We start from the raw sequence: 23,334 nt of genomic DNA, 5'->3' as shown, positions 1-23,334 counted from the left end.
TACAAACGTGATTATTGAGTGAATTATATTTCATCTAATACTTTCTACTAGTTTTTTGCTCAAACCCCACTATCGATTATCTTAACCTTCGGCTATTCTATTATTAAAAACATTGAAAAATAGTGACGTGTGACATCGGTGATGGATAAAGTAAAGAATTTAATAACACGAAAGAGAAAAATAATGGACCATAAATACGCTTGATAGGTCGATATCGATAGATATTCTATAACTCATAATGATTAATGAAAAAAGGGTACATCGATCATTCGGGTTTTATCGTGCCTGATGGTGAGCCTGACTCCCCGCCACCCCTTGTTCGAGCAGGCAACACACTAATAGAGATTTTTTTCTTTTTTCACGTTTCTCATAACGATTATACTTCTTTTGTGGAATAATGTTTGTGTGCAGTGTAATAAAATAAATGATAAGTAACGTGGAATAGATTTTAGGCACACAAATCGTACTACAGGTCAAATAGACGAATCAGATCAAGGTTTAGCCGAATACAACAGGTTGCAATTCATTTAATGAGGTTAAAATCATTGTGAATTATTGATAAAATTAAAATTAATTTTTTTATAATTTACCGTCAATTTTTTCAAACAGAAAAAGGTAAAATGTTAATCACTGCTATCTCTCATTCACAATGAATTAATTAGTGAATAATTAGTGTAGCTGTGGTTATTTCAATTTTCCAAAGTTTAATTAACAGAATGTATCAAAGTCTACACTCTGTACTCAAGACTTTGGTTTTAAAAAATTCTCATCTAACGAGATTTGAACTCGGAACCTTCGGATTACGAGTCAAATCCCCTAGCTCTGCGCCAAATAACTTCATAACTACAGACGGTGAGAATTTGATGAAACTTATTCACAATGATTCTAGCCCTCAGACATTTTAAAGGGTGCGATAAATGCAATTATACCGACATAACATGAACAAATAGTGATACTTCGTGTTGTCCCGGCGATAAGCGAGACCGTGCCACCTCCATCTCAATGAATAAAAACATCAAGGTGTTTATGTGTTACAATAAAAAGAAATTTTATCACTTTGTGCTTGGTACATTTAATGAAAAAGTCATCAACGTTATCAAAAAATCAATCTTGGGATTTTCCAGGGGGACAGACGCAACTTACTCATGCACTATCTACATTATTACTCTGAGTTAATGTATCTCATGGTATTTTTTAAAATCAAATCGGACAGCGATTCCAGCATTCCTGGCTTTGTCATAATTATATTTTTTTCATTTATCTTTATCTCAGTATTTGCCTTCTTTTTTCTTGTCAACGATTACTCACCTTTGAAATGTTTGACGTTTCACGTAGTTGTCACGAACGAACTCGACTATCTGCTTTTGCGTTTTTCCGCTGTACCTGTTGACAACAAATATGAATAAAAATGTCAGTAATAATACTTTTGCGAGTCAAGAATTAATTACGTTTCATAGACGTTTATCTTTGCAATTACTTGTGTGATTATTTTAGAAATATCTCTGGGCGTTCTTTGATACCGCCAGAGCATTTTTTAGAGAAAATATTACCGATTACGCACAATTGAGTCTCTTCATTTTTTGACACATTTAATGTTTTGCATTAAGGAGATTTGATTTGTTAATGGAAAATGATCACTTTGATTGAATTTAATTTGTAGAATGTTCGTATAGTCCATACGCAATACCCCCTCCTTCCCGTGTGCAATGAAAGGGCGGAAGTATTTCAGGTTGTTGCCTTATGTTTTTTGGGCTGGAGAGACCGAATCTGTCAGTGTTTTTCTTCTGTGAGCGTGCATCCAAAAGTTATCAACAATTCAATTGTTTAAACCGAGTTGGCAAGACAACGATCAAAAATAAAGAAAAATACTTCAAATAAAAGATATTGCTTTCGTTGAATTGAACATATTTGCTTTTATGTATTTCTTTCTTATTTCAATTATTCAGGGAGATATCGAGAGTCAAAAGAATCGTCGTGTTTGTCGACGCGGGGCAGGGTGGGCGGCACGGGGTACTGCGCTCCATGCATTTCCACAGGGAGTTTGAATCCCGAATATCTCGAAAAATAGTCTAGATACGGAAGAAATCGATACCAGCAAATATGTTCAGTTTTACAAAAGGAACATCTTTTGTTCGAAATACATTTCTGTATCTTTAATAGTTTTCGAGCAAACTCGGTTTAAACAATTGAATTGTTAATAACTTTTGGATGCATGGTCTCAGATGAAAAATACTGACGGATTCGGTTTTTCCAGGCCAAAAACCATAAGAAAACACCCTGCAATGCTTCCGCCCTTTTAGTGCACACGGGAAGGGGGTATTGCGTATGGACAGTAGTAGTTGCACGTTTTTTTAAGAATTGTTCTAGGTTGTATTTTTCATTTTTTCCCTTGAAACAATATCATCAGTGCAAAAAACGTCTTTCATTGTTAATAACTTAAAAACAAAGTCTAGAAAAATTCATACATAATCTACTTATCATTATGAACATCATATATGAATTGTAGATTAGTCATCATTTATTTTTTAATTAAAATCCTCAAATGTGCCAACCTAAGTACACATTGTGTATTTCAAAATTCACATTGTCTGTTTTAAAGTTATGAATGTCCAAATTATTCTGGACAATAATAATTAAGCAGGTATAATTTAAGTCTGTGAAATTCGAAAAAAACTAAATTCACCAATCCAAAGCCGAGTTTTAATTGGTATATCGTAAAATTCCGATTGCACAATATATAATTGTGATGAGACATTATAATTTAGTGAAATTTAATATGTATGTCGAGTAATTAAAATGTGGAGATTACAATTTCTGTAGAAAGTCTTGATGCAAAAAATGACATGAGTCAACAATGAAGGGACTCCATTGTAGTTAACCGATCATTGTTAAGAAAATGTTGTGTCGGTGTTAAAGCATGCCATAACTTTTGAATGAATGATGAAAATATCAAGAGATTATTTTTGTAGCTCATTGAATTTTCCGGAGATAAGAACAAAATTATCAGCAAATCTTCTTCCAATCTGTTTTTCTTCTATCAATTTTTGTTCTTCAAATAGAGTAGGAAAAATACCTGAAGGATGAGCCTCGACTGAGAACCCTGGTTTTCTGCCTAATGACTCGTTTAACAACAGAACACCTGAAGAAACCGTGATTCTCCACGCATTTTTTCCAAAAATTTTTGCACTCGTTTCTCCCCTCGAAGAAAAACTCCACCGTATCCTTGTAATATCCCTGCAGAAATAGTAAATGGATTGACTCAAGGGGGGCATGAATTATAAATACTCTACAATCTAAATATACTCACGTATCCCTCGGGGTGTAGTTTGATTAAGAATCGTTTCCGTTTGAAACTTATTTTACGTATTTTAGCCCAACTAAATGTGTTTATCTTTGTGTAATGTTGAAAGACTATAATGCCCATGTGTGCCACTGCTAAATTCAGTGGAACTCCCTCGTGATCCTTGACAATGAACGAAGGAATAATTAAGAAAAACCGTGAAGGAATAAAGGGCTAAGTAAAAAGAGTTATGAACTGTTTTATTCACCTTAGCCGGATGCATTTTCATTCCGTACAATTCACACCGACGCGCTGTCTCCAGAAGATTTAAATCTGCCTCTGCGGGAGACTGACCTCTGCAATATAAATAGAAGAAAACGAACATTAAAACTTATGAAAATATTTCAAATGTATGTTTCAGATTTTTTTTATTGCGATTTGTCCGTAATGTACAAGTTACTGACATTGCCCTAGTACCTCACATTTTCGATGGTTTTTGATGAATATCAAAGGTAAAAATTTATCAAGTGCAAAGTGTTTTGTATACTTTACTTGAGAACATGAATAATTAGAATAATTATTACATAATAATAATACGATAAAATTTTTAGTCTGAAATTCTCAATTTCTGTGATTTATTCTATTCATTTTATGGAAAGACAAGGATAGAAGGCGAATTTATGGGTATTCTTCCATTATTCGAAAGAATATGTCGATTTTAAAACTTTCCGGAGACATTAAAAAATTAAAATTTTATTTCTTCCCTATTTATTCTTATTGAAATTGGATGATAAAATTCTAAAATATTCATATCCCGCCCATATTCGAAAACAAAGCAGTAATTCCAAGTTTCCACTGACACAAATGAAGAAAAACAAATTTTCCCCATTTTCTAGCCGATCATCCCTTTTTAAAAGTTTTCAGTCTCCAATTCGTGGTTTTTGCAATTCATTGCCATTTATCTAATTCTATTAATTATTCGAAAAGGAATAGATTTTAAAAAATTTCAGAAATACATGGATAAATTTTTATATTATATCCGAAAGAGGTTTCAAATGACTTTTGCTTTATCTGTTTGTTTTGATCACAAATAAAATCTTTTTATTGATCTTTAACATAATCCCTCTTCATTCAATGTTGTAACATATGAATTAAGGGGAAAAAATTTATTTACATATATAATAAAAATAAGAGTGGACAAAATTAAATTAATCTAATTGTAACGATGGAAATGGAAAGAAAAAATAATAGAATAGTATAAACTAACCTGGCGGCGGGCGTATTGCGCCCGTTTGCTAGTTCATTATAATAATTATAGGCATCAGAATGAAAAATTGGACAAATTTTTATAATTAAACAATAAGAAGTCCGAGGTTAGCCGCGGCAACGTCAATCAGTTTTAATTAGTGGCACAAGCCCATGCCCCGATTTCCAACTCTCGCATGAAAAAAGGAAAAATTACATTTGTCAATCATCCAATTGGTGAATGAGAACAAATGATCTCCCGTAAGTTCGATCACGTTGCAACAAAAAAGTTCTATTTATTTCTCTCATACAGGTCAGGAATTCCTAAAATAAATACCACGAAGAATCCTTCATAAAACTTTCTCTATAAAGAATCTAAATTTTTGTAAACCTTCCTGTTGAGCGGATTCCTATGAAAAGATGTCCCAATTTTTAGAGGATAATCTTATAAAAATTTCAATAAAAAATTCTGCGGAATGATTCAATAGAAATTTTTCACACATGTTTCTATCTGTCATAAGCTCGTTCCAAAGGGTGTCAGTTACTGGGATATGGAGTATTCAACTCTTTTCTAAGTGTCAGAAACTGGGGCATACAGAAGTTCCTTATTCAGATGGATATTGATTCATTTTGTTCTCTTCACCAAAAGGATGGAATACGCGAATTAAAAAGAAAATCTACAAATTAATTGCATTGAAAAATTGCCCCCACGTAGAGATCATTCATATCTCCCCACGTCAGTAACTAAGATATTGTCGATATATTATTCATTTCTATTCATTGTCATGTTGTTTAATTTTTCCTTACGCATGTTTTTTATGATTCTCCATGATCCGTCGCTCGAGCTCTTGATCCTGATGCGGTACAAACTTATACGTAGATAAATACGTATGATCTGGGTAATCTTCGATGACGTAATCTCCGCATTCGGCTGGTGACAAAGAAGAAAAAATGACGATACAATGGACATCTTCCATTCAATGATTTAAATCAACAGTACGTGATAATCAGTCGGAGAATCAGTCGATGTGTCGTAGTGTCTCACAGACACAATGAAAACTTACCCTGCACGATATAACTCGCCATCAGCGCAGCGGTATTGTCGTTGCACTGTAGATATCCCTGGGACAAGTCTCGCTTAATTTGCAAGCAAAACAAGTATCTGGTGAACTCCTCCTCGAGTTGGCCGGGATCGGGTGTGTAGAATTTCACGCAGAATCTTAGGAGTGGATCTACCAGGGAGAGACCAACTTGTCTACATACTGGTTTCTCCAGGTCTAGCCAGTACTGAAATTATTTTCATCGTGCAATCATCATATTTTGTCTTCTATAGTCGCTTCTAGTAATGAATCAGTGATTTGATGAGAGGAAAATCAACTTTTTTATGATAAAATGAGTCAATAGATTGGCTTCAGTTTTGAAAATGGGATTACCATGTCTGAAAATTAATATATTTTGATAATTCAATGAAACGGATCGGGTAAACCGGCCAATAGCTCGACTGTTGAGGAAAAGTTGTTTGCAATATGGATACTTCGCAAAAAAAACTTTATCAGATGATTATACATGAGTGTTATTATTGAAAGTTTGAATAATCAGCAGAGTTTTTGTTTTATTATTTGTAGAATATTCAATGAAAGTTGGGACCGTCCACCTACTGGCCAGTGTCCAGCTATTGGCCTTTTCAGCCTATTGAATAAACCGTAACTATGCTACATGCAATAGCATATCTGAAGGAGAATGCAGCTTTTCGTTCAGATCACGTAGTTTAAGAAATAGACGTTAATAATTTTTCGACTTCACCATTAAAATTTCTAACGGAGAAGCGGTAAAACAATTCAAGTCGATGTTGACTATTGGCCAGTTTTTAACGAATATCTCGAAATCTAAGGGAGATAGCGAAATTTTTGTCATGCCCTTTTTTGTAGCCCTCAATTTGCCCCATAAAAAAGATTATTACGAAAATTTCGTGATATCCCTTAGATTCTGAGATATTCCTCAAAAACTCTGCGGAGAGCAACACTTAGAAAAAAAAAACTTCTGCCAAATACATTTACTTGCCACAAATGGATATAAATATTTGCATTTAACATGTGTGGATTTTCTTGTGTTAGTAAATTTACTTGGCAAAAGAATTTTTTTTCTCAGTGTAAGTCGCCTTAAACCGTTTTATCGCTTCGCTACTGATATCGATCAACTTTTTTCCATGAAAGACATGCATCAAAATTAAAATGAATAATCATGACTTTAAAATTGTGTGTTGTACACAATGGTTAGTATATCCTAGAATACAGATTTTCAGAAGAGAATGCAATGCCATACAATTCCGACCAAGTGAAGTAAAAAAAATTGTCCACGAACGCGAGATTTAAACGCTCAATTATGAAAAAAATCCCGAAGTTTGTGGTAGAAAATGAGATGCATATTTATGCCGTCACATATTGACAAACATGACATCACGTGTTCCAACTCGTTTCAACAAACAATTCAAGAATCAGAAATTCCCATGGCAAGAGCGTCCATTCGGAAGCAGAAAATTAAAACGAAATTGGACGTTTAATTTCCCCCCGCCATTCATCTCTATAACTGTACATTGAGTCAAATGCAATTTTAATTCCATCCCAACCATTATTTATCCAATTTATTACTTATCTCAATAACTTCACCACTTATCTCATTTACTGGCTGAGGCGCTCATAAAAAATTGATGCATCATCCTATCCAATCGATAAGAAAAGGAAAAAAAAAAAGAGAGATAATGTATTCACCTTTGTTCCGTTCGGCTCCTGATACTCCAGACCGAAGTAGTCCGCTTCTAGTAGATGTAATTGTTTGCAGACTTGATCGAACAACACTCGGCCCATGGCTTTCGCCTGTAATTGCAATAAAACTCATTATAGAATGCAAATAATCTCCATATAAATGAAGTCGTTGTACAATTTTGAAAGAGTATTCTTTATCGAAGTGATAAAACGCAAAATGTCGACTTATCTCGTCATCTGCGGAGTTTGCTTGAGAATGAGTGATATTGCGATAAAATGTCAAGAGCTTTTTTCAGGAAATTTCTTCAGCTACGACAAAGGTTTTAAGGGGAGACTACTGAGTTTTAAAAGTCGAGGCTATTGGAGTGAGATTTCTCATGCATTGCAGATCGATTGTACATGTCGAAAAACGAATAATTACTGGAAAAAAATTAATTGTTTATTGTTCGTTTGCCTCGCAGACGCTTACAATGTTAAAAATATTCCAGGACCTCCAATTTTTGAGCTGCACAGATTTATTTTCAAAATAATAACGAATTAATTTTTTGAAATTCGACCTCTACACAGCTAATTTCGTTTTGTTTAATATAAAAATTTGCGCCATTCATGTACAATAGGCAGAAAAATAACCCTTAAAATATTTGAAATATATTCTCAATTCTTTCAGAAACATTTTTTCGGCTATTTTACATGAATGGTGCAGTTTTTTATTTAAAAAATAACGAAATTAGCTGTGTAGGAGATGAATTTCAAAGAACTAATTCGTAATTGTTATTGCACACATTTTTTCAAAAATAAAAAAAAAACTGTAGTTCAAACATTTGGAGGCCCCGGACTATTTTTAATATTTTAAGCGTCTGCGGGGCAAACGGACAATCAACAATTTTTTTCCCTAATTATTCGTTTTTAGACATATATCATAGATCTTGAATGTATGCGAAACCTCATTCCAATAGCCGGCGATTTTTAAAACTTATAATAGTCTCCCCTTAATATCTCATTATCAACTTCAACACACAATTTAACCCAGACATAAAAAGCAATTTTTTAATATTTAATCTTTGAAAATCATAACGCCAGCTTTGTCATAAAACTAAAATAATGAATGCATATTCCTGCTCTCCCAGGATTCCCATAATGTTGCATTATACACTGCTACTTCCATATGCATAATGAAAAAGAAGGAAAAAATCAGTTTGACATTTTTATAGAGAGCAAAACATGAGAGAATATAAACTCTCGTCCCAAAAATAAACAAACCGACCTAACTGCTCCAGGTATTATCTTCCGTGAGTACGCAAACATGTGCTTTATGAGAGCGAAAGAAAAAATGGGGAGGAAAAGAAAAATAAAAAAAAATGTAGCGAAAAAAAATCAATAAGTCAGTCCTGCAGCTTCTTTCCCTCGGTTGTTGGAAACTGACACACCTCAGCGTTAAACTCCATCACTGCTGGTGCATAATGTGCCCTAATAATTTATCCCAGTGGAAATAATATTCTACTCCCGGAGTATATCATAAAGCACTAAGAGGATTTCCAACGAAGGTGAATTAACTGACCAGGTCCAATTGACTATTTCATTGCAGATTTAACTAATCCCAGTCAAGGCTAATGGAACTAATCGGAGCTGTTTTTTAAGGCTTTGACGACTTCAATTGTCGGATAGATTAGCGTTTCCCGGCGTTGGACAATTGAACGAGCAATGTGTGACTTTTGCACTTTGCGAAAAATGTCAAAACGAGTGGCGGAGAGTAAATGGAAGGAACTTAGGGATATCAAACTGTCATTTTGTTTTTCATTGAAATCCTCTCCTCTATTTCTAATTGAACATCAGAGCTTCTATTGAAGCCCATTCGACCTTATATTTCCGGACAATTTGCAATGATTTTCTCATTTGAACATTGACGATCTAAATTTAGGAAACATTCGAAAAAATTGGGAACAAATTCAGTAGCGCAGCGATAAAACGGTTCACGTCGACTGAGCTCTCAGCTGAGTTTTTAAAGAATATCTTCGAATCTAAAGGAGATAGCGAAATTGTCGAAATTATCTTTTTCGTAGTTCTCAATTCACTCTCCAAAAAAGGTTATAACAAAAATTTTGCTATCAACCTTAGATTTCAAGATATTTACTGAAAACTGACCAGTTGTCAAAATCGATTTAAACTGTTTTATCGCTTCGGTACTGAATTACAAAGTCTATTCTCGAAAGCGAATTTGCAAAATAGTTGAGCAATTGCAATTGCAATTTTTGATAAACAATCATTTCCCCATCTTAAAAATCATTTTACAAAACCATAAGAAATTTTTCCATGCTCAAAAATTTCAATTATTTATTTATAGTAAGGAAATGGTGTGAAGAAACCCTTAAAAAAAATATCCATGAATTTTTCCAACTTTTTTTACGCTCTTTAACTGATAAATTTGATAACTGAAAATCGTCGAATCTATAGGGAGGTCCAGGTACACATTTTTAACAAAATCTCATCTTTGGATCTAAGAAATAAAATGATTAGTTGCAGGCGATTTTTCGTTGAGCAAAATGACAGCGATAAAAACTGTGACTATTAAAAAAAAATCACGATCTCCTTTGGATTTCTAGTTAGTCAGAAGAAACTGCATCTCGAGTGGGCTTATCTCGTTTTATCCGTGACTAATGAATTGATCATTTTCATTTTTTTGCGCTTTCGACATTCAAAACAATACCGAATACTTATCGATCAATATAACAATGGTATCAAGAATTTAAATAGGAAAATGAAGGATGTCATTTTTCTAAGTTGAGAGCGCAGAATCAATCTCCAGATATTGAATCGGAGATTAATACTGCACCTGATTACTAGTCGTCACCTTGGCAGAACTGAAATTACATCAATAGCGAGTACTCATCGGTGAAATGTTGAGAGATGTTCCTGTTTGGAAATTTGATCTACCATCAAAGTCTCTTGATATTTTTTTCGAAAAATCCATAATCTCTCAAGTTTTTTATTATTTATGTATCAACCTACAGTGGGTTATTTCAATCTCTCAAGTTATTGTAAAATTAGTCAAAATGTTACATTCAAAATACATAAGAAGATTTTGAAAGGCTTTTACGACTCCATGTGTAATAAAAATGATCATATTCTGGTCTAAAAAAATCGAATATCCTAATTACTCAATTTTTTTTTCTACTCGTGATGTTAATTTTAAAAAAATCCTCGGAACTGAAAATACGAAAATGAATGTAAAGAAATGCATTGACAAAAGAATTTAATCTCGCAGAAAGCTGAATTCATAAAAAATTGAAAATGTCAATCAATTATCGAGTGGCTAAGTTATTCACTAACAGAAGAGGACTTGTAAGCTAGACCGCTTGACCTGAATAATCAAACGGTTACTTGTAAAGTGCCTGGATGGGCAGATTAAATGGAAACCAATTACCCTTCTGCAACCCGTTCCCAGCGAGTATTAGAGGGAAAAAAAGGGAGAGAACCCTCATAAATTCGGAGTCTCATTTCAATTGTCATAACAACAAAAATCGAGGCTAACGCCAAACCATCGTCAATAAATTCCAAACATAATTCTCAAGCATTCACTTCTTGGAATTTTTTATCAATTGACAGTTCCACTGAAATTTCAAGGAATTTCGTCGGTGAAAATTCCCAATTTCATGAACAAATTGACGGGAACTGTAAATTTCAGTTGAGTTTTCCCATGAAAATTAACTGACATCATGAAATTTCAAATGAACATATTCTTGTATTTTCAATTAATGGAAAATTCAGTGTAGGGATGAGTGGGACAAAATGGACACATTTCCCTTTTTTTTGAAATGTTAATGACTCATTAAATTCAGTTGCGAAACGGTAAAACTGTTCAAGTCGACTCAGCACTTAGCGGAGTTTTCGAGGAATATCTCCGAATCTAAGGGAGATAACGGAATGTTCGTAATAACATTTTTTGTAGTACTCATTGAGAGCTACAAGAAAGTTCATGACAAAAATTTTGCCATCTCCCCTAGATTTCGAGATAGTCATTGAAAATTGGCCAATCGTCAAAATCGACTTGAACAGTTTGTGGATGAAAGAGGATGATTGTTCTCTCCATGAAAAGTAAAATTACCCTCTGTGTTGAGCCTGGACTGAGCCCAATTGATAAATTTGTTCCGGACGTATGAATATTGAAAAAAAAGTCGAACGTGTCCATTTTGTCCCACATTTCGGTTATTCAATACTGAATATTCACGTTTTGATTGTAAATTCAAGTGAGTTCGGAAATTATCACCTTCCTGCTGCTCAAAATTTAGGAATTCCATTGAATTTTCGGAAAAATTTGAGATTCCGATTGTTTCCGCTTACACGAATTCAATGTCGCTCTTCTGACAATTACTACAATATCACTGTTAAAAATTTACGTCCGAATTTTCTGTGCCAAATTCCGAAAATTTTTATCGTGTTCAAGTTCCACTGAAATTTCAGTAAATCTTGTCTTTAAAAATTTTCTGTTCAAATGATCTGGAAATCAATAAAATACTTGATTTTTCAGTTCAATTATTCTGTTAAAATTCAGAAAAATCTGGAACATCAGGGAAAATTTGAAAATTCATGTCATTTTGTTTCTGAATATTCACATTCCACTGCAAATTCAATCAAGTTGTGAAATTTCACTCACTAAAAAACTATCTCACTCTCACTAAAAACTCATGAATTTCCGTGAATTCTACTTAAAACTTGAAATTTCAAACCATTGTTCCCCTGAATTCGATTCAATGTAACTCTCATGAGATTTACTATAATATCTTCCACGAAATTTCAAAAATTCTAACAGTGTACTGTCCATGAAATTCCACTTTTTTTCTGATAGTAGACACGACAAAAAATTTTTAAAACATGAATAGGCATTGAAAAAAATTAAAAGTCTCTGAATGAAGCGTCAATTCAAGACTAAATATTCATGTTTTAATTGGAAATTCAAATGTGAGTTAGAAATTCCACTGAATTTTCGATAAAATTTGAGATTTCCAGATTTTTCCCCGTAAATCAAATGCAATGTCACTCTCCCAAAAATTACTAGGGTAAACAGGCCAATAGCTGGACGGTTAAGGAAATGTTGAACTTCATTAAAGGATTTAAAATCGATGAAGTAGCTAAATGAATAAAAAATTAGTTCTAAACCTGAAAGAATAGCCAATACATGGACGGTCTGGAGGAATATAGAATTGTCATCCAGTTTACATAGACATGTGAATTTTTTTTTATTGAATCTGAAGAAATACAAGGCCAAATATATTCTTAATTTTCGGGATGTGATTCTTCTCCTGCAAATATTGTGGTATTTCCCACATCTCACTCTTTCAGAAGAGAACTTTTTTTTTATCCACACTTTGTCACTAATGCTTAGCAAATTGCAGCGCCTCGCCACCCAGCACTGTACCTTCCGAATATTTTATTCTTTTTCTTGCTGTAATGTTGACATTTCGAAAAAGAAACTTCATGACATGATTATAAATAAGTGTTATTATTGATAATGAAAATAATTCGCACAGTTTTCATTCTATTATTTATAAAATATTCAATAAAAGATGAAATTGTCCGGCTATTGGCTTATTTACCCTACTAATCTGTCCCTGCAATATCTTAAAAATTAGGGAAGGGTGGGGCAAAATGAAACAGCCGTAAAACGACTACTTGACGCAATTCAAATAAAAAAATCTTTTTCTCAACTTCTGTTTTTTAACTTTTTTTATTATTGGGAGTACTGATGACAATAATAATGTTTTATTCGTCTTGTAATTCAATTGATTAAATTAGGCAGATTACAAATTTTTTTCATTCGATTGAAATTCAGTATCACATTTTCCCTTTTCCCAATCTGGGTCTCCCCCTGGGCCTTCCTCTGGACTTTGAATTTGGTTTTTTCATTTTCTTTTCAATTAGTACATTGACAAAATCTTCTCCGTCAAAACATCGCAATAATTTTCTATTCTACTGAATGGAAAATTATTATTCTAATCAGCACTCCCAAAAATACAAAAAAGTTAATAAACAAAAATTAATAAAAACAAGCTGAAGTTTGGCATGGAGTTGGTCTCAAGTTATACTAATTAACTGAAAAAATTTCAAACTTTTTGGAATGATTTTTCCCGTTTAATTATCAAATCTACGAAAAAATGACCACCGACTGGGCAGTGTCACGCACAGATATGGTCCCCAAATTTCGTATTTTTACGTTCAGACCATTCTGCATCATTTCCAAGCAAAATTAGAAAATGTGAAAATTGAACAATTGCAATGCTTCCATTCGGAAGCAAAAAGTTGATAAAAAAAATTTTTGTTTGCTCCAATTGCGTCAACCAGTCGTACTTTCGACTGTACCATTTTGCCCCATGGTTCATTTTGCCCCACTCTCCCTTAATTAAATGACTTTACCTGCACTTGAAACATGGTGATGGTATCATCCAGCATTTGCACCCTGACAGCAAGCATTTTTCCAGCCTTTCTCGGTGTAGTGGGTGGCGTACGACTGCCACCATCTACACCAGCGGGTGTGGAGTGACTGTGCGGCATCTTGGAGCTGATCATCCCTAAATTGTCGATATCATTCATAGTCCCATCCAAGTAATTTGCGTGATACCACCCCGCTCCACCTCCTTTATCCTTCCAATTCCCTTATTCTCAACCAGAGTTCATCGATCCCCACCTTCGTCGTTAGGTTGTCATCCTACGCACAGAGAGAGAAAAAAATTTCCCTGCATCCATTAAAAAAAACGGAAAACATACTCCTAAAGCCATGGAAAAAAATTGCTTTCACGAAGACCCTTTGACAACAAGAGCAGCCTCATCCCAGGCATAAAAATGTGTACAACTAGAGTGTTCGTTGGTGATAATCACGCACTCTCTGATGTAACCGATGTCACAAAGACGATAAAAGGACCCTCGCCACTCGGAAAATGACGAGACAAAGCCGGTGGAAATGACGAATAAGAGACAATAAACTAGACCAACAAATGAACCAAACAAAACACGAGTAATAAACGTCGATACACCATCACTCACATCGATGCATCGTTCCTCATTACGACACACTTGAGGTCTTGAATGCACCAGGAACTCTCTCGAGAAAAAAAAATCTCCTCAAGGTCCCACTCAATATTTCCTTGAAGGTGTCAATCATACAAACTCATTATCTCTCGACTTGTCACACACAACGGACTTTGAAACAACCATAAATGCATTTTGAAGGGATGCGGGCCGAGTGTCGAGTGCCAACACTGGCAAGCACGCCCCAAAACACGAAGACGGGCCCCTAGAGTTCATTGATCACTCGGCTACGTTACCCGGCATTGCCAAACCGCACCGCCTCTCCTCTTTTTTCTGCGTTATTTCCGCTCCAACACTTGTATCATCAACACATAACTCGAATTAAACATAAACAATACTCACTTACTTATTTATTTATATCGGTCAGCCACGGGTGGGGCTTATTGTGTCTTGTCTAACACGATGTTTTTTTTTCGGTCGGCTTTCCTCGTAACAAAATGCCCACGTTCGGGCGAGGAAAACCCGTGGATGCCGAACCAAACTAAACACCTATGGAGCACTGACGGCTCTCCCCTCTTTCTCCACTCGCTTCGCTGGAGTGAAACACGGCCGCTGGGGAGGGATGTGTTGGGTTAGTGCGATGGTGGGAGGGATTCAGTGGTTCTCAAGCTCGATGTGATATCCAACAGCTCGAGTCACTGTCTCTGTTGCTCTCAGATTCTCTCTATTTTTTTTACAGTTAGAGTACATTTCACCGAGGCAAACACCGGTATTCATGTTTATGTCAGCCATTACCGTGACCTCAAATGAGCATCAATTGTTTCATTAGATAAATGAGTCAATAATCCATTAGGGATAATTGGAAAATTGAAGATTTTTTTCTGCATTTCAGCATATTTGAGCGGGTTTCGGATGTTTCGGCGAGGGATTGTAATGATTCATTGGATCGAAGAATGGATGGAATTATTCGTATTGTTTGTTCTTCGGGGTTCTTATTTTTTAATAATTCATGATGTATTGCGATGAAAAGTGAGCGGTCTGCGAGTGTACGTCGGCGCAGCCGCAATCACAGTGCATTATGAACGATGCACTCCTTTGGTATTAACATCGAAGGCCACAGAGGGATATCCAAGACTGGAATGGCCAGAGGTCTTTCGGTGGTAGGCCCCAACCGTCCAATCAGGTACTATGGGATTTAGGTATGCACCGAGGACTTTGGCAATGCCCAGCACTCGGTTGCAGGAGGGAATAGGGACTGCAGTGAACTTGAATCACTGGAGAAACTCGATATCGCACTGGTAATCGCTACAGGGAAGTTGTGGAAATGCTGGGTTTTTTTTTCGCAGCGAGAGAGGATTGAGTGGCGGAAAGGGCCACGCCCTTTTTCCCCTTTTATCGGAGGAACGTTTATGTGTGGGTTATTACGGGTAATGCATGTATGTGTTTGCGGAATTATGATTTTAGACCTTTTCTGGAGACGATAGATATGCAGGATTGCGAGCCGGTTATCGTTACCAGTGTACTAACGCTGAATAATTTAACGCCATGGGTTTGATCAAAGTGATGATTCATCGCTTGGAGGAAATCCGAGGCGAGGGAAATTATTCGATGTGCGAGGCGCATCAAGAATTCATTAATGTGAATTTTAATTCGTGGTTCTGGCGTGGTTATCCGACCGTGAAATGGCAATGCGACATGAGTTAATTTTACCTTGTGACCAGGTTTTCGGAAATCTTGGGATTTGAAGGAGACGGCGAACTTCTCGTAGTTGTATTTGTAGCTCACAGGCTTGCGAAGTTGAGAATATCCATTATAACTATAGATTCAACCATTTTTATTCATTAAATTTGGCAATTCAATTGCGTGAGAAAAATTTGAAAAAAATTATGAACATTCAGCGTCATTTAAATTACATTTTGCACGGAATTGTTATTTTTTAAACATTCATTGTTTATTAGTAAATAATTGAAGCTGTTTAGTTATTTTAGTTGAACTTTCGGAAATCTCATTTTTTTTAGGGAAGAAATCGCTTTCTGGAAAAATTCTGAATATGAATAACGATTTGTTACGATTTCGAATAAATGGTTTTTATGGTGGAAAATTGATTGTTTATAAATTATTTATTGAAAATGCTTGTAATTTTTCAAAATTGCAGTTTTTAAATGATGGCATCAATCTTCAATAGAATGAATATTCCAATCGCCAGTATGAACATTTAAATTTCTCCTATTTCTCAAAAAAAAAATTGAAATTATTAAATGATTAATTATTAAATAATTAATTATTATTTAATAATTTAATGTGAATTATTATTTAAATTATATTTTTGAAGTTCATATTTGTATTTACAAAAAGGAAAACTTGATAACGAAATTACGGATCGAGACGAATCACATTCAGGGAGAGGCTTTGATGTGAGATTTCAAAAAGAAATCATGAAAAGAGTAAACGTGAAAAGAGATGAGAGAAACATCAACTACAATTGCATTCGCGTCATATAAATTCGATTTTTTGTCACGTATCCACCGCCATTCCAGTGTATCTTTTGATCCAACTTTTCCCCTGGTGGAAAAAAAGCTCAGTATTTAGTATTTTTCCCCAGTTGACACACGAATGAGTCATTTCGAATTTTTTTTGTATTCTGAATAGTTCTAGACGAAAATGCCAGCAAAATGGTTTAAATAGGAATGGACATGACGGCATTTCTATGAAAATCATTCTTGTCGCTCACATTCTTGTCTTATCAACTGAAATTCTTCTATCTCCCTAAAGTTCGAAGTTATTTACCAAAAACTCACTTTGAAGATAAGTTTTCAGCCCGAAAATTGATATCTATATAACAGAGTTGAGTAATCGCCAAAATTATACTTTCAGTGACAATGTCTCCGCTTGTTTTTTTCATGTAGGGAAAAGCGAATGGGCCGGGCTCGGGCCAAGCACAGCCGCCGGGCTGCCGAAGTTCGGGGCCCATTCCCAGCCGGAACCGCGCCGGACTTGACTGTTGGAAATTTTTAGAAATTTCATGGAAACTATGGTAGTAATTCTCATGAGAGTGAATCCGATTTAGGAGAAAAATGGTTCGGAAATTTCAAGTTTTAAGTAAAATTCGACAAAATTCATGAGTTTTCAGTGGAAGTGGAACGGAAAGTTCGCGACTTGATGGAATTTTCAATGGAACAAATATTCAGAAACAAAATAACATGAATTTTCACATTTTCGTTGAATTTACCAGATTTTTCAAAATTTTCACGGAATAATTGAACTGAAAAATTGAGTTTTTCTTTGATTTTCAGATCATTCGAACAGAAAATCTATGGAATATTTGATTTTTCAATGACAAGATATTATTTTAATCGTTATTTTTCATCGCTTCGACTCGGTTAGGGTATGCTGCGATGATGATTAAGTCTTTAAATGGTTGGATCTCACCATTCTATCCGGCCGGGTTTTGACCTCGGAACCTTTCGCACGTGAGGCAACGAACTTACCCACTGCGCCAAGCTACCGGGCTGCTATGACAAGATATCCTGAAATTTTTTTTAGTGAAAATTAAACATGACAAAAATTTCTAACAGTAATAGTGAAACCTGAGATGATAACATGGGGCCAGGTCTGGGCGTGGATCTCGGCCCAGCGTTGTTTACCAGTCGTTGTCCAGGCTCAATTAATCATTGCTTAATGACATGAATATGATATGAGTGATTGGCATACAAGTAATTCAATGTTATTCCTGAGCGTTCATCACAGGAGGAAAATAAATAAATAACTATTCAAGACAATTATCAATAATAACAAAAACAAAATAATATAACACTTTCAAGGACAATTTTTTGCATTAATTGTGCGCTACCTACCAAATCCTAATGCAATCATCGCTGAAAGGCCGATTTTGTTGATTTAAAATCTTACCCTGACTTGCGCTCGATCCTACGACCTCCCAATTACTAATTCTACGCCCTAACGACTAGCGCACACCGCACACTCAGTAAAATCTCTATTTCAAATGGTTCATATTAGTTCCGCCTCAGTTTTTTTTCCACTTGATCGTTTCAATACCCAGTTCATAGCAATATTAAATCATTCAACTACAGTTTAATCGGTAAATTAATTGCATAATGAATAATCATAATGATAAAATGATTGCAAAATTTGTAACAATGATCATTAATTTTTAACACTTCGTTGGTCGCACAAAAGTTACGAACGCCGTTAGTCGCGCTGTAAGCGCCGCACCAGCACAAATCGACATAATGATAAATTTGACAGATGTAGGAAAAATCTGAAAAAAATCAAGAGTGATCTAGATCGGATACTTGAAGAAGTCCCGTGAGATTTTTTATGTTCAGTGTCACCCTTACTTTTATAATCAAGCTCAAAGATGTCATGTTTTTCTGAAAATTCGCCTTATACATTTGTACAAAAATTTGAAAATCCAACTACTTATGATATTTTTGGCGGATATTTTCATTGATAAGGCTTCTAGACGCTTCAAAATGAGATGTCAATTTTTTTCAAATTTTTCTGAGGCTTTACGGCAGTATCATTTAAAAAATCGAAAATAGTGCGGCGCGGCGCTCATAGCGCGACAATGTTAAAGACGATTGATCTTTTCGTCGTGATAAATAGCGAATAAGACGTGGTATTAATGTCTACAATGTTACTTTAGCCATTTTATTTTTACGATTATTCCCTTAAAATTTTACCCTCAAGATTTCACTCTTACCATTCAACCCTCACGATGTTACCCATATATGGGTTATAACATTTTCTCGCCGCTTTCCATTATTACTATTTAACCCTTGCAATTCTTCAGATTGCCCCTTTATGATTTTACCCCTGTGATTCCATTTTCATTACCGTATCCTTACGACTTTGCTCTTACAATTACACCAACGGTTGGAGCCCAATGACCAAGCTCCGAGCCAGATCTGTCATCCAAGGCTCGGATACCCGCCCCTCCCCCGAGACTCAAGCCCTCTCTCCAGGAATGGCCGAACCTCGGACCAAGCTTGGCTGCCGAGACTTGGCAAGCCCAGGCTTGTGCCGCACTTGGCCCGTTTGTCCAACACTGGCATTTCCTACCTGAGTTAAACCATTGAAAACCATTAAAAACGAGATCTGGAACTTTTGAAGAGTTGCAGAATTCCAACAGCAATTGTATCTCCATTAACAAAATCTATAAATTATGTAGAAACGATAAACCCAGTTAACAAGAGTCAGCTCATTCATCTAGCTGAACTCGTCTCATTAATCGTCTCGTCAATTCTCTCTTTTTCATCGTAAAATTGATTCAAGACTTTTGGCCCAGTTTATCTCTCTGCTTTGAAGGAAAACTCATATAACAAGTTTGACTGTACTACATATTCTAACTCGATCAATAATTAACTATGACTTTTTATCGAATTTTATCAATCCGAAGAGGAAGAACAAACAGCAAAGAGAGTAAAGCGATTGCACTTGCTTCACTCATTTTCATTTTTACCTCGAGCTAAAATATGAGTCTATTTACTATTCCGTTTCCTGGCATATGCCGGAGACCTACTGCAATATAAATGTTGAAGTCAAATAAGTTTTTTCAACTGAGAATGCATTACGTAAAGTGTAGCAAGCGGTCTAATTGAATTTTTCATTTCATTTAATCATCTAATTGACAAAGTAGTGCAAGTCCACGTTTGATCCAGTGGCTCACGGGTGTTTTGGTGTCAAGCATAATCATTAAGACGTAATTAGTTGAGTGGCCAGTTGTTTTGAGGGTACCAAACCTCGCGGATGTTATGTACAATGGACACTCGTATCGTGTTCCTATCTCAATTAAAGTTGCTTCTGTGGGCTTGAACCAGACAATGGGCAGTGAATCCCAGAGGACTTTTGGGTAACTCTCGGTTAGATGCATTTTACCAATGTCCCATCTCCCGCCTGACAGGTACATTCCGTAGACGTAGACACCGTCCTCGGGTGATTCATCTAATTGATAGGCTCGTATTACCTGTTGTTGTTGCGAGAATTGAGATGTTAGACATTATGCAATTGAGGCTTTTGTTGAATTGTGAATTGAGGTTTTTATTGGAGATATACGGAAAAATAACGTTCTGTTTTTTAGGACTATATTTCTAATTTTCAGGGATTTTATAGTTTCGAACGGTATCTCGATGTTTTTTTTTCATCTTTCGTCATTTGAAATTGTCAATTAAGTCCTGCATCATGCAGAAGTTTTGAAAAATTATGAATGAAAATTTTTTAAAAAAGTAGAAAAAATTCTTAATTTTTTCAAAGAGCATTTTTAATTTATATTCAGAATAAGTTGAATAACAAGAAATTGAAAAATATATCTGATTTACGGTGACAAATGGCGGCCTGTCACCCAATATCATGCATGGGGAAGACTGATTTCGTAAATCTTTTCCCACACTGCACAGAGACGTTTATTACGGAAAAGGCTCTTTGAAAAAAGTTGTAATATTTTGGAGAATTTTTTAATCACACTTTTATCACATAAAAATGGCAGATGACTACATACCACTGTTTTGAAAATTGAGATACCTACCTGTCACTTCCCATGAGGAGTTAGTGTTTTGTTATACACCATGGAAAATCACAGTTAATAGATAATTTGCCACAGCGAATCAGATATTTGTTATTTCCACTTTTTTCAACTCATCCTGAATCTCAATTAAAAACGCTCTTTGAAAAAATTCAGAATTTTTTCCATTTTTTTTCATCAATCTATCATAATTTTTAGGAATTTCTACATGATGTACCACTCAATTGACAATTTTGGATTACGAAAGATAAAAAAAAATCCAGATAGCATTCGAAAGATAGTACACCCGGGCCTTAAAAAGAGACATGTATTCACGCGTTAGGTCCATACCATATGTGGTATGGATGTCAGGGTTGAGGGGTTAATTAAACTCTCCTAGATTTTATTTTTAAGTGATTAATAATCAAAGATCGTCATATAGCGTTGTGCTTATCACAATCGTCCTAAGAGCCTATGCATGAGAGATAACTTCGATTATTATTATCATTGTTATTGATTTTTCATTTTTTGAGTAAAATATAAAATTCAAACGAAATAATTTCTCAAAATGAGGGAAAATGCTGTTAAATTTCAATGAACATATATTTGGAATAGAATACAAATTTTTAATCTTCATGAAAATTAATGACAAAATCACTGAATTCGAGGATTTTATCACTTGTAAAACTTTTCACTTGTGCGTAAAGTAAAATTTTGCGCACGCGAAGAGTTCTACACACTGTGATGAAACATAGGGTTGGATACTCGTGGAAAAAGTGCGGAAAATCGTTTTACGCACTCGTATCCATATATACTATTTTGTAATACCTGCCTGAAAAGTACACTTTTCGAAACGGTTGAGTGTCCGTAAAGCGGTTGTTTACCGTACGGTGTGCGTAAATTTCACTTGACACACTCGTGTACAAAAACCACTATTATGCCACTCATGCCTGAAACCGGCTGGATTACTCACTCGACGCTTCGCGTCTCGTGTCTAATTCAGCCGGTTTCAGGCTTCGTGACATAAAATTTTGTTCAGTACTTGTTGGGAAATTTCGTCCTTAACGTGTGTGGTTATATCACTCGCCTTCGGCTCATGCTGTAAACCCCACACACGTTAAAGACGAAATTGCCCCACACGTGCTGAAATATACTATTTTGTCTCCACTACGGTTCCGAACAGTGACCACAGCAGATATTACAAAAAATAGGATGTGTTACACGTACGTGCGGAAAAGTAGAACTTTTTTTCACGTACGTGTAACACATCTTATTTTTTGAATAAAATATAAAATTCAACCAACATAATAACATAATCTACTATTAAGGCTATCCAAGTACTTTTTACAGTTTCGTACAGACCACACTATCGATTCCACCATTTTCAATCATCAAATTTGTCAATTAAATTGCGTGAGAACATTTTGAAAAAGATTTATGAATATTCAGTATCATTCAAATTATATTTTGCACAGAATTATGATTTTTTAACACCTTCGTTGTTTATAAATAAATGTTTGAAATTGTTTAAACTTTCAGAAACCATATTTGTTTCGGCATAAAATCGATTTCTGGAAAAATTCTGAATATGAATAAATTAGTTTCGATTCCGACCAAATGATTTTTATGGTGGAAAATTGATTGTTTATAAATTATTTACAGAAAATGCTAATGATTTTCAAAAATTGTAATTTTTAGATTGTTTCATCAATCTTCCTCCAAAAATGAACTTTCCATTTTTTTTCCATTAGATTTTCAAAATGGTTTCTAACGGTTCAATATCGAGATTCGAATTCAGACGTGCAAAGTTTAAATAATAAAATCATTATAAAATGTTCGAAAACTTAGGGTCAAATGAGACTCAAATGAAAGCCCCAATTTTTTTTTTGAATTTTATTGCAATTTTATTAGCCCCATTTTTTTGGACTAAAAAGTCGAAAATTATTTCAGGGGAGAAAAAATAGTCAAAGTACTTGAACATCCTTAATATACACCTAAATAACTAAAACTTTTTCTTTCTCTGTGTATGTTTTCACAATTTCGTTTAGGTACTGACCTCGAAGTCAAAGTCAAGTTTGTCAATGGAAATCTTGTATTTCCTCGCGTAATTCTGCATTGCGCCGGTGAGAAAGGCATGCACGAATGAAAAGCCGGAAATCCAGAAGGTCGACGGCTTTCCGTTTGTCAACCAGTGTTGGAAAAAATCGAGGCGCTTCAGGAAGTCGGTGATGAAGCTTGACAGGGGCTTCAGGGTGGGATAGGCGCTGGCTTTGATCCACGTGGGTGGGATTTTCCCATTCATCATGTTTTGAGAGAGGATCTGAGTAAATAAGACCGAGATTCGTCAATTGAGGGGGACCTAATGCGGGGAATTTCATGTCGACTGTATTTGGAGGATAACGCTGAGGATTGCATGGAAGCGGAGTGCTGATGGCTTACAATTCATCAATTTTATTCAGAAAACGTTCTTTGATAACTGTGCATGAGTCAAATTTGCATACGATTTT

The 23,334-nt window shown here is 35.1% G+C and overlaps 2 protein-coding genes and 1 non-coding gene across 6 annotated transcripts in view; all 3 read right to left on the bottom strand.

The window, feature by feature from the left end:
* The window catches only part of LOC107047826 (FERM, ARHGEF and pleckstrin domain-containing protein 1), a 55,632-nt gene extending 40,761 nt beyond the window's left edge, over nucleotides 1-14,871 (bottom strand). For 2 of the 4 annotated variants that reach the window (XM_015270677.2, XM_015270674.1), the window contains exons 1-9: nucleotides 14,714-14,871; nucleotides 13,696-13,987; nucleotides 7,294-7,398; nucleotides 5,590-5,812; nucleotides 5,333-5,456; nucleotides 3,549-3,636; nucleotides 3,308-3,463; nucleotides 3,074-3,234; nucleotides 1,309-1,383 (exon numbers count right to left, since the gene is read on the bottom strand). In XM_015270677.2, the coding sequence (XP_015126163.1) occupies nucleotides 1,309-1,383; nucleotides 3,074-3,234; nucleotides 3,308-3,463; nucleotides 3,549-3,636; nucleotides 5,333-5,456; nucleotides 5,590-5,812; nucleotides 7,294-7,398; nucleotides 13,696-13,872 (1,109 nt within the window). In that variant the 5' untranslated portion in view covers nucleotides 13,873-13,987; nucleotides 14,714-14,871. Of the gene's footprint in view, nucleotides 1-1,308; nucleotides 1,384-3,073; nucleotides 3,235-3,307; nucleotides 3,464-3,548; nucleotides 3,637-5,332; nucleotides 5,457-5,589; nucleotides 5,813-7,293; nucleotides 7,399-13,695; nucleotides 13,988-14,322; nucleotides 14,672-14,709 lie in introns of those variants that run through there. The other 2 variants (XM_015270675.1, XM_015270676.1) reach the window with 2 other exon arrangements.
* Nucleotides 621-753, bottom strand: LOC114841674. Its single transcript, XR_003783194.1, has one exon. It is a non-coding gene; the product is annotated as a small nucleolar RNA SNORA36 family (small nucleolar RNA).
* Nucleotides 14,872-19,942: 5,071 nt separating the features above from the next.
* Nucleotides 19,943-23,334, bottom strand: part of LOC107047777 (dynein heavy chain 12, axonemal) — a 44,018-nt gene continuing 40,626 nt past the window's right edge. Inside the window, exons 15-16 of the mRNA XM_015270609.2 lie at nucleotides 22,884-23,147; nucleotides 19,943-20,293 (exon numbers count right to left, since the gene is read on the bottom strand). Coding sequence (XP_015126095.2) covers nucleotides 19,943-20,293; nucleotides 22,884-23,147 — 615 coding nt within the window. The remainder of the gene's footprint in view (nucleotides 20,294-22,883; nucleotides 23,148-23,334) is intronic.

This window comes from Diachasma alloeum, unplaced genomic scaffold (genome assembly GCF_001412515.2).
Source record: "Diachasma alloeum isolate Michigan unplaced genomic scaffold, Dall2.0 Dall_scaffold_78908, whole genome shotgun sequence".
In the NCBI taxonomy this organism is placed as follows: domain Eukaryota; kingdom Metazoa; phylum Arthropoda; class Insecta; order Hymenoptera; family Braconidae; genus Diachasma; species Diachasma alloeum.
This window is presented reverse-complemented; position numbering and strand designations above follow the sequence as displayed.